The 12,500-nt window shown below is 35.0% G+C and overlaps 1 protein-coding gene across 50 annotated transcripts in view; it reads left to right on the top strand.

The window, feature by feature from the left end:
* LOC106882306 (C-Jun-amino-terminal kinase-interacting protein 4) overlaps nucleotides 1-12,500 on the top strand; it is a 249,052-nt gene that overhangs the window by 235,609 nt on the left and 943 nt on the right. For all 50 annotated transcript variants that reach the window (XM_089365071.1, XM_089365059.1, XM_089365051.1 and 47 more), the window contains 2 exons: nucleotides 5,354-5,539; nucleotides 10,792-10,932. In XM_089365071.1, the coding sequence (XP_089221197.1) occupies nucleotides 5,354-5,539; nucleotides 10,792-10,932 (327 nt within the window). The remainder of the gene's footprint in view (nucleotides 1-5,353; nucleotides 5,540-10,791; nucleotides 10,933-12,500) is intronic.

Here is a 12,500-nt window from a genome sequence, read left to right as displayed (position 1 = left end):
ATGTGCATGCACATACATGTCCATTCATGTGTATGTGTGCACCAATGTACAGATGTGCATGCTTGCATCAATCCAGACATGCTCGCAAAACCATGAGTACGTCCACACACCCACATATACAACTATATACTTGTGCATACCACCCCATTCTACCCCCCTCCAACAACTTCACTGATTTCCTGTCCACCATGCAGTTGATTCCCTGTTCACCATGTGGTGTTTTCCAACTAACCGTCGTCACTGATACATGGTTATACCAATATCAAACCAGGACACCACGTGACCTTCCTTGACCAATTGCAGCCCATCTTATGATGATAACAAACAACTTCTTTCATGCAAATTCAAAATGGCTGAAGATTAGCATCACACTTGAAACTCTTGGATAACCAAAGAATTTGAATCAAACTGTTTTGATCCATATAAACATGTATACATATGTGTATGGTGGTTGTCTGCTCCTTATGCAGAGTTTGACCACCTCCTGTACCTACACCTTAGATCCATCATGGCATCTGATGTTGCTTTTTAAACCAGATAATGTTTTGAAAATACACCCACATAGATTGTATATCTGATTTGGACCACCAAGAGCTGCAGATAAGTTCTGATCTTTGTGGATCTTAAAATGTCTTTTGAGGCCTCTGTTAGATTTGCAAACCTTCTGGCATACATTGCATTGAACGGTGTGCACAGACATGTAGGCAGAATAGTTGGGAGAGGTTCGTATGTGTATATATTTTTATGTACACACATACTTGTGTGTATACACACACACTCACACACATGCACACACACACAAACTCACCCTGCCATAAATATATATTTATATTGAATAAATATTTTTCAATTTTTGTGTTGATATATTTAAAATTTATTGATATATTTAAATTTTAGAGCTCTCTCAGATCAAATTATGAGGCAAATATGATATTAAGTTGTCATCCAAGAAATTTTATTAATCAGGGAAAGTGTTTTCCAGAAAATGCAGAATCTGTAACCAAAAATTGATTTTTTTTCAGCATTACTCAGTTTTCATTGTTAAATAATTAATTTTTTATTACATATAAATGAATATTTTATTTTTGTTCCATTTTTCTTATTTTTGTTCCATTTTTCTTATTAATGTTAAACCTTTCTTTTCTGTTTATGAAAATATTTTATTGAATTATGGAATAATTAAAATTCTTTTGTGATAGAACAATATGAGGTTTATAATCACCTAGGGGTACTTCTGGGGTTTTAATAGCAGTTGGTTCCAACTTGTACTTTAGTATAGTTAGAACCACACATTTTCTTAATTAAACTGTTTATATTTCTGTTGAATCCCCAAGTAAATCATCTGGTGAGAAATGTCAGACATAAATATAAGAGAAACAAATTATGTAGCACACCACAAAGGGATATTTTGTTTTTTGATGCCTGTAACATCTTTATCAATTTGAGGAGGGAGGCAAAATCAGACTTGTGGTGGTTATTAATTTCTCAACTGCATTTTGAATGAGCAAAAACAAATGGACGAGAATGGAAGTAAAAAGAAGAAAATACTTCCCTATCATTAGCAACCTGTCTCCTCTCTCTGCATTTTCTATCATTACTAAAATGGTGACTACACCTTGGAGCTGTTTGGGTTCGTGTTACCTCCTTTCATGTACTCCTACTTTACTCATCACTCCACCGTTCATCATTCTTGTTATGTGTATCCATGCCCCCAGGTCTCACACTAATAACTACGCTTAGTCTATCCTTCCTAGAATATTGACTCCCTGGAATTACCTGCCTGCTCATTTGTCTTTTTTGCAGGTGTTGGCATACAAAGGTTCAAGAGGAACATTAGTGGCATCAATCTCATAGTTTTTAAGAGGATTTGTAAGGAACCTTAAATGTTCCTTACACTCACTCTTCCAAACCTGTCTAGTTAAAAATACAAATAATTTTCTGTTTGAAATTGAAGACCTCAGTGGTAGCCCAGTAGTATGTTAAGGGTTATGGGGCTATTTCAATACAACTTCTATTTCTATTTAACATTAATTTCCTATTAAAAAACAAAAACAATATTTGCACTTCATCTAATTGTATGAATCAGTTTTTCTCTATCAATACAAGCTCATAACTTCATGTTCATTGTCAAATTTGTGTGATTTGCATAATACCATTATAGTTACCATTGTCTGTTTATCTGATTTATATAATTTTTATGAAACAAATATTCTAACATCTTTAAGTATTTTTACTGTCAACATTTATCCAAAATGGGATAAACACTACATGTATAGAAGCGCTTGTCAGCCTGGCCTGTTTGAGATGTGCACAGAGTGAAGAAACCATTTTGCACACATTCCTTCAGTGTCTGAGCATTGCTGACTTGAGAAGTTATATCAGTGTCAAACTATTCTTATCCATACTTGTAGGACATCTTGTTTTTTACTTTTTTCCTTCATTATCAATCCTGTGAAAAATTCCGCTATTTTTACCTTGTTCTGACTTTTGTCATACATATGGCAAAAGCAAATTATTAATATTGTAGTTGTCACTGTTTATTGTTATTATTATTATTATTGAGTGAGAGAGCAGAGCATGCCATTGAAGTGACACTGGGGTAAATTGTATGAAGCCCAGTATATCCATCAGGATTACCCGTCAGATAAGGATACACCAGGCATATGCATCACAACCATATGTGTGCAACATGGTGATCTCATATCATGATGAACAGTGCATGACCTCGCAGGTGGGGCCCAGTTAGAATTTTCTTCAGGTTGAGTAGTCCATCCTGCTCAAAAGGTCCCTGAAAAAGGGTTGTCTAAGGATGTTGAATGAAACATCCATATTTCCAGAGGTGAATTATCCAAAACCCAAAGAATTCCTCTCAACATATGGCTATGATGCTCCCCCACTACTTCTGCTCATGATCAGAGATGCACATAACGTCAGCCACTAAAGGAAATGCTCAACTGGTTAAGGTCAAGTAACTGATAAGCAAATGTGTGGTATTGAGCAGAATATTTGCTGTAGCCCATCTTTTATACCAAGACAAAACAATGTACATAACACTTTCAATCAGTTAAGATCAGAAGTCATGAGAGACACTGCCTGGTACTGCAACAGGAATTATTATTATTATTATTATTATTATTATTATTATTATTATTTGTTAGAGTTTCAGAAAGTTGGATGGACAAGTTATATAAGGTTTAGTTATATAAAGTGGGGAAGTTTACACAATTTACAAAAAGAGCACAAATATTTACTCAGTATAATTAAAAACAATATAATAAACATTTAATAATTAAAACAAGATATCTATACAAAATTTAAACATCTTGCTTTGATCAAGGCATTTCATGTTCCATATTAAGCAACCTTTCTACAGTTTTCGCATATTGTTCATAGCTGGAGAGTTCAGTATCTTCAGTGAGAAGCTCTTGAATCATAGTGAGCAAGTGAAAGCTGGTTCATTGATATATAACACTTCAATAGTGTCTGTTTAAAATGCAGTTCCACTTCTTTCTTGATTTGTACTTTGTATGGAAATTTCTTGGGCATTTCATATTGGTATACAAAGTAAGAAAATTGAGGGCAGTAGATTTGATTATATCACTCCTAGGACTTGAGTAATACTTAGATTTATCAGTCCTCAGGGGAATGAAAACCAAAGTTGACAGCTGAATATGAGCTCAGAATGTGATGGGTATCTATAATAATAATAATAATAATAATAATAATAACAATAATTGTTTGTGATTTAAGCACAAGGCTAGCAATGCTTAAGGAAGATGGTTAGTCAATACTGTTGCCCCTGTACTTAAATTGTAATTTATTTTATTGACCCTAGAGAGATGAAAGATAAAATTAACCTGTGTGGGATTTGAACCCAGGATGTAAAGAGCTGGAACAAACAATGCAGAGTATTTTTTATGATGCTCTAATGAAATAATAATAATAATAATAATAATAATACTGTCCGGATGCAGTACCAGGCAGTGGCTCTCTCATGGCTTCTGATCTTAATTGATTGGAAGTGTAATCATGTACATTGTTTTGTCTTGGTATAAAAGATGGGCTACAGCAAATATTCTGCTCAATACCACAGATTTGCTTCTCAGTTGTTTGACCTTAACCAGTTGAGCATGTCCCTTGGTGGCTGATGTTATGTGCATCTCTGATCACGAGCAGAAGTAGTGCGGGAGCATCATAGCCATGTTTGAGAGGAATTCTTTGGGGTTTGAATAATTCACCTTTGGAAACATGGGTGTTTTGTTCATCATTCTTAAACAACCCTTATTCAGGGACCTTTTGAGTGGGATGGGCTACTTGACCTGAAGAAAATTCTAACTGGGCCCCACCTGCGAGGTCATGCACTGTTTATCTTGATATGAGATCACTATGTCGCTCACATATGGTTGTGATGCATGTGCCTTGTGTACCCTTATCAGACGGGTAGTCATGATGGGTATATTGGACTTTGTATATTTGTACCCCAGTGTCACTTCGATGGCATGCACTGCTCTCTCACTCAATAATATGCTTTCTAATCGATGTATCAATACCAACAGATGACAACGTTTCTCTAAAAGAAACAAAAACTTTCAAAATACAAAGATCTGGAACTAGAGGTAACTCGAATGTAGAATCTAAAAACAGAAACAATTCCTATCATAGTAGGTGCCTTAGGTATAATAAAAAAATATTCAGACAAATACATAACAAAAACACCAGGACTTACAAGTATATATAACATACAGAAAATTGCACTACTGGGCATAGCACACATCCTACGCAAAACACTTTCAATACAGTGAAAATAAGAGCACCACAACAAACCACAGCACATACCGAAGGCACACAGAGCTGTGCTCGGTAATGCAGTGAAAGCATGTAATAAAAATAAGATTACTGAATAATGATAATAATGATTTCTTTTAATGATAACAATCAATCATCACTATCAACAACAACAGAAAAGAATCATTAACCCATAGGACAAAATGCTTAGCAACAATTTGTTCTGGTTCTTTACATTCTGAGCTTAAATGTCACCAAGGTCGACTTTGCCTTTCTTTCTACTAAGGTTGATAAAATAAGTAACAGTTGAGCATTAAGGTTGAGAAAATCAACTAACTCTTCACTTCTATATTGCTGGTATTGTGCTTGGGTTTGAAAGTATTATTATTATTATTAACAATTATAATCTTTTTTCATTCACTGATGAATAGTCTTGTAATTTTTTTGTTTTGTTAAACTATGGATATAGTTTTATTATTTTTTTTCTTGTAATATTTTCAACCATATATTAATGTTTGAAGTATGATAACAGCAGGTATGCATATATAGTTATTATTTGTCTTTTCAGGTAACAAGCAACCAGTAAGTACAGGTAGTCACCCAAACCGTCCTGGTAATGTTATCAGGGTATACAGTGATAGCAAAGGAGATAATATTACACCTGGTACTTTCATTCCTTACTGCTCCATGGCACAGGCACAACTTTCGTTTCATGGACACAGAGATGCCGTCAAGTTTTTCGTGGCAGTTCCAGGTAAGTGCACTAAGAAATCATTATATGTTGTTGTTATTGTTGTTATCATCATTGTGTTATTCACCTGTTAATGTTTTCCAGACTGTCTCCAAGTTTGAAACGTTTATTCTGGAAATATGTGTTTTATTGCAACTGTTATAACTGCCATTTCTTGTTTTCACCAAAAGAGACCAAAAGAGTCAAGTTGGCAGACATGTGCATACATTGTCTCTCTCTCTCTCTCTCTCACAAACAGTCTGTTAAATCACAAAAGTTATTTTATACTCTTACCTTAATCATTCCGGTCTCCTCGCTTTATTCTCAAAACTATATCTGATATAAAGAATATTCACTGATTTCATGATGCTGGTGCTGAATATGACATTGATAAAGAAAGTCTCTGATAATTATGTGAAAGCTTGGGGTGGAAGTAATAACTTCCTGTATTAAGTATGTGTATGTATGCGTGTGCATGTACACACATGTAGGCAGGCAGGCAGGCAGGCTCACTCACATGTAGATTTAGAAATGTAAACAAGAAAAAGAGTACTTGATACAGGCAGTATTTATTTATTGGTACTAAGTCAATTTATTTCACAGATACTACTTGGAATTTTATGCAGGAGATATTCATTCAGGTTGTCTAGAAAAGTTAAAAGCAAGTTGGTGGACAGAATTCATACAAATTCCTGACTGTCGTTGGCTAGAGGTCAGGTTATGAACTTCAGTGCCTTCTATTAGGGTTGTTAGTAGTCAAGAGATAATTAATACTTATTGTGTACAGTGCAGTTTTCTAAGATCGAAAGGTGGACACTCTAACTAAAATCCAGTGGCAAATAGCATGCTCATAATTACATCTTTATAATAAAGTTTTGCCATAGGTACAGTGGCTCAAAATTTTCCCCTTTTTATTCAGCGATTATAGTTCTTGGATTGGAATGTAAAATTATTCCAATATATACAGCTCGCATATAATTGTCCCTTTGGTATAGTGAGGTACTGTATTTAGATATGACTTCCCCTGTATACAAATTCACATACATAGCATTACTTTACACAAAATATATTTCCTTATTTGCTCCTGTTTTCTAATATATTGCTTTTTATTACTGCCTTGTACACTATTCAAAGGTTATTTATCTTAGGGTAGTGGAAGAAAACAATGCCATTTTATATTTCTAATGAAGTTAGAATAATTTTCTGTTGTTTATAAACACATTGCAAATATGATACTTCATTGGCAAACATGGAACAGGTCTCTCTCTCTCTCTCTCTCTCTCTTTTTCTCTCTCTCTCTCTCTCTCTCTCTCTCTCTCTCTCTCTCTCTCTCTCTCTCTCTCTCTCTCTCTCTCTCTCTCTCTCTCTCTCTCTCTCTCTCTCACACACACACACACGCACGCGCACGCGGAACTTTAAAAGTAAAATGCGAGTAAATATTGAAAAACATTTATGCTAATTTAGACAGACTAATGCACTAATATATAAACGCATAGATATATTAAACAATGCACATGAATGCCAGGACACTCGTAGCAGTGAACAAACTATAAAGTGTAGTGAAGTAAGAGTGATTTCCCTTAGTTTACATGCAGTTTCTTAACTGCTACTCATAAACGTGACATAAATACAACACAAAACAAAACAACGACAACAAAAATGTTGGTTGCTACATTCAGCAACAACAGTAGCAGTGATTTTTGATTTAGGCAGAAGGCCAGAAATTTCGAGGGCAGAGGGTTAGTCAATTGTATTAATCCCAGTACTTGACTGTTGGGCTCTGAATATAATGAACTGAAATAGATTTTGTTTGCTGTCCCAAGAATTCAGTAATCGTCAAATAATATTAATAATGGTAATTGTTTTTTTATTTTAATATTAATTTTCTAATTTAAGGCAGTGAGCTGGAAGAATTGTTAGCATGCCAGGCAAAATGCTTAGTGGCATTTCGTTTGTCTTTACATTCTGAATTTAAGTTCCATCAAGATTAATTTCACCTTTCATCCTTTCGGGGGTCAATAAAATAAGTACCAGTTGAGCACTGGAGTTGATGCAAGCGATTCATCTCCTAACCTGAACTTGCTGGCCTTGTGCCAAAATTTGAAACCAATATTAATTTTCTAATGTTTCTAATATAGACATAAAATCAATGATGAGATGTCATATATTGACAATTTGTGTTATTAAAAATATTTTAAATTTCCATTTCTTTTCATGTAATTTGGAAAGCAGGAGGTAAAAAAAAAATGGTTAAAAAGAGAAAAATACAGTAAAGGAAAAGACAAAGAGCCATTCAGTTGTCTTCGTTATTGATAATGTGATGTTCCGCTTATAACAAACTGAATATTACAATAAGTTATTACAAATAATCTTCAACCAGTTGTGGATTGTATCTCAATTGCTGCTTTCATGGACTCCTTTGACTCTCTGTTGCTGTCCGATTCCATTATTATGAATTTGAATTGGAAACTTGAGTCATAGTGAATCTTTTATTAGTTGACTAGCAGCTAAGCCCGGTTTCACCCAGTCAGAGAATGACGCGAAGAGAGAAACGAAGACATAAAAAAGAGGACGAAGTGGATACAAAGTGGTGTTTGGGCGACGGATCTTGGTAGAAAAAAAAGAATGTCATGGTGAGTTAGTAAGGAGAGCAAAGCAAGACTGGACTAACGTGGGCTGGCAGGACGATGAAAAAATTGCGGAGTTGAAATTGGAGCAGTTGAAGTTGCCGTTGTTATCATTGGAGTGCCTCTTGGTAGACAACAGTCTTCGTCCTTCCATCGGCTGCACAAATAGAAAGACAATGGGGACAGTCAACGTACAGTTGTGCATGTGAGAATACTTGCTCTGTCAGATTCAAACCAACCGCTTGCACTGATTGTCCCTGCGCCTTGTTGATTGTAATGGGAAAGCAGAGTTTGATGGGAATTGCATCTGTTTAAACTTGTAGGTCGTATCGGAGTGGGTAAGGGACATGGGAGTTATAAGTATGTCTTAGCCAGCGGCCGGTTCATTCAAGATTGTTGCCTACAGAACTCGGGAGCACAATTTTTTGATAATCATCCGCGTACCATTGCACATTATTTGAGCATCTAAATTCCTTAGCATCATGATTGACGCGCCAACTTTCAGATGCAGTTCGTGAGCTGGTAGTTCTTCGGGTCCCCCCTTTTGTCAGATTTGTCATGGGCCGGCTGGTCTATTTCAGATACATGGGAAGCTGGATAAAATTTTTCATCAACTCAGGGGAGCCGAAATAAATTTTTTCAATGTCCAAGGGAAGCCAAATTGCGAAAAAGGTTGAGAAATGCTGATCTATAACGATGGTTTTTATTTAGGCACATCGTAAAAGTAATTATAATGAATTGCTTAATATAAAGAAAAGTATGTTTTTTCAAGCAAATACAGTTAGAAAAAATATTTACCATTTCAAGTCATCACTAAATGCTACCTCTTCTGCTACCTCTTCACAATCCACCATTCTGCAGTCTCATGGCAGGGTGGCTAAAAGGGTGCTATATCTTGCCAAATGGCAGCCAGTAACTATGCAGGGCACAGTTGTCACTCTGAGAGGTATTTTCAAAATACCTGCATACCTCTAATGAGATGTGAAAATTTTGTTAGTGAAAGTTTTTGTCAAAAAAGAACATTAAAAAAATCACCTGATCTTATTGCCAAAATGATTAAAATAATATTCATCATTCAGCTAATGTCTTTTTCATTATTGCATAATTGTTTTTAATTAGATTTTAAATTCTATTTAGAAATAGTACTAACTTCATTTTTATATATTTAATGCTCACTGTATAAAATATGTTTACACTAATGTATAGGTGCAGGCATGGCTGTTTTGTAAGAAGTTTGTTTCTTACCCATATGGTTCTGGGTTTAGTTCCACTGCATGATACCCTGGGCAAGTGTCTTCTACTTTAGCCTTGAGCCAACTAAAGCCTTATGAGTGTGTATGTCTTTGTGTCTGTATTTGTCCCCCACCACTGTTTGACAACCGGTATTGATGTATTTACATCCCTGTTACTTTGTGGTTCAGCAAAAGAGACTAATACAATAAGTATCAGGCTTAAGAAAATAAGTACTGGGGTCAATTCTTCAAGGAGGTACTCCATCATGGCTGCAGTCTAATAACTGAAACAAGTAAAAGATCAATGTTACTATTGTTTATTATTTAAATATACTAATTTTTCTTGCCTGCTTGTGTACAATATTTTGTGTCTATGTAGTGATTCTTTCTTTCCTAGTTCAACAAGTACAATGATGTCTAATTTGTTGAAGAGATGTGATAAGGCAGAATCTTGCTTGCGGTTGTTCCTGTACCTGCCTAAATTACGAAAATAATTTGAACCATTGAGCTGATGTTATCTGTTACTTAATTAGATATTTAGTGATCACTGCATTATGTATAACTTACAGTTATGCACCCCCTCCTCCCCCAATAGACAGATATATATATGTACATGATATACATTGGTGAATAATGCAAACATCAGGTGCAGGGGCATGCAATTAGGAAGCTTGCTTCCCAATCATGTTCTCTTGGGTTCAGTCTTTTTGCATGTTGCCTTGAGCTAGTGTCTTCTGTTATAGCCCCAGGCTTGTGAGTGGATTTGGGAGAGTGAAAATGTGTAGAAGTGCATCGTGTGTGTGTGTGTGCATGCGCATGTGTGTATGCCCTTGTCTTGACATCACATGATAGTTGTAAACAAGTATCACTGTCATACAACTGTTTGTTTCCAATCTTTCATAGAAAACGTCTGGTCATAGGGAAATATTAACTTGCTTTGAAGCAGGTGAAAGCTGACAACAGGAAAGGTATTTGGATGTAGAAAACCTGTTTCAATAAATTATGTCTGATCTATGCAAGCATGGGAAAGTGGATGTTAAAATGATTATGGTGACCAGTCACTTTGCATTAAAACACCTTGTGTAGTATTTGTTCTTCCCTGGCTAAGAAATCCCTTGTCACTCTAGCCATCATAAATACAGTGAACCAGTGATTTGGCTCTTGTAAGCCTGTAACCAATCACATTGTTATTCACAAAACATGACATAAAGAAAAATATTTTTAAAAAATGATAAATACCATTTGTCTTTGGTTAGCATGGGAAAATCAAAATTTAAAAAAAAAATGAATAAAGGTACACATAGAAGAATTGTTTGCATATGTATATGTGTGGATGTGTGATGGATATTTAGTTGTATATTGTATTTAGTTATATTTGTATTTAGTTGTATTTGTAACATGGTGTTGTATTTTTCAGGATCTCCAGTGAAAGGAATTAGTGCTGCTAGTGTTGATAGTGAGGGTACAAACAAAAACGTCAGAGAAGCTACACCTGTTGTACATTCACTGGCGAAATTGGTAATTTCTGGAGGAGAAGGATACATTGATTTTCGTACTGGTCAGTTTTGTTTTATTTATTTCACCACTCACCAACACCAATTACCACTGCCAACCACCATTACCATGAACCATCATCATTTTTCCAAGTCCATGAGTTTCTTTTTATATAAATGTTATGCTCCAGTGCTTCTAGTGGCACACTGTTGTTAAATAATCAAAAGAAAAAGTAATAAAGACCAAACTGGTTCTCTAAATAATGTATGTTATCATTGCTTCTTAATCTCCTGTGAGACTCAGTACTATATAAGACTGAATCTAGTCCTAAGATGCACAATATCATGAAACTAATGTTAAACCTGTTTACATTCATTTTTGAATCATTACAAGACTGAGCTTGAATTTTCAACAGGATGTTATGGGTTAACTAAGTTCCTGGTTATTCCCTCTAGTTCAAAGGGTAGTGCTGAACAGACCAGGAGTCATTGTCAAACTTTCATTAATAATAATAAAAATTATTATAATAGCAATTGAGAAACCAAAATAAATAAATCAATTGTTATAGAATACCTCAACACTAAGAATATTCTCTTTGAAATGAGTGGAATCATTAACTTTTAATATTAATAATAAATCTACATAACCTTTCAATCTAACCATGACCTAATTTAGGAATTATATTTCACTTCACCCACCACATTTAGTAGAAGTGAACCCTAAGTCAAGATTCCTACAACTATTAGTAGTACGACCTCTACCTCCCATAAAACACTTTATTCACTCAGTTTGCTGATTCTTTCAGTTTTACTTTGAAATGGCAAAGGGTAAGGACTCTGACGAAACTGCACCGACCATGATGCTAGGTTGCATATACAAGTGTGCAATTGCTGCAGTTGAAACATGTGTAGGTCCTATAAAGATACTGTAAATAACTGTTAAATAAAATTATGGATGTGAAAAATCTCTGTTCTCCCTATCATTATTAATACTATTACTTTCTCTACGGAAAATATGCAGTCCAGAACAGGACACTCAGATTTACCCAGCAAGAATAGTTACCAGAGCCTAGCAACTTATTGTTAGCTTGGGTATCACATAAGGACCATTGTGGTTAGCCTACATCTGAAACTGATTTAAGAGGAAACATGGTAACTGCCAGGATAATATATCCCTTTAAACACATCTTATATATAGATATTCACTATACTTTGATTTTATATACACACATTTATATATACACATTTATATATAGGTATATTGATGCAAACAGGAAAAATAGAACTTAAAATATTAGTCTCTGTATATTTTTATTAATATTTAGCAGAAATAACAAAGTGATTCAAGGTCTGAGAGTTTCATGCATTGATGCTTATCAAACTAGTTACAGGTCAAAAGGCAGTGAGTTACAGGTCAAAAGGCAGTAGGTTTATTATGTAGGACAGGTGGGGATTCAGTCAACCACACACCTGTATTAAGCAGCAAATAAGCAGAGTTGCTAAAGTATAGATTATCTTGCAGAGTTTGTTCAAATCTTGCTGAGGTCAACTTTGCTTTACATTCTTTTAATCTGGATAAAGTACTAGTCTTTCACTAGATCAATTCTTCTTCCTTACTCTCTCTTTCACTCTC

This window comes from Octopus bimaculoides, chromosome Z (genome assembly GCF_046866305.1).
Source record: "Octopus bimaculoides isolate indiv1 chromosome Z, ASM4686630v1, whole genome shotgun sequence".
In the NCBI taxonomy this organism is placed as follows: Eukaryota; Metazoa; Mollusca; class Cephalopoda; order Octopoda; family Octopodidae; genus Octopus; species Octopus bimaculoides.
The sequence above is the reverse complement of the archived record's forward strand: the minus strand, read 5'-3'. Positions and strand labels throughout refer to the sequence as shown.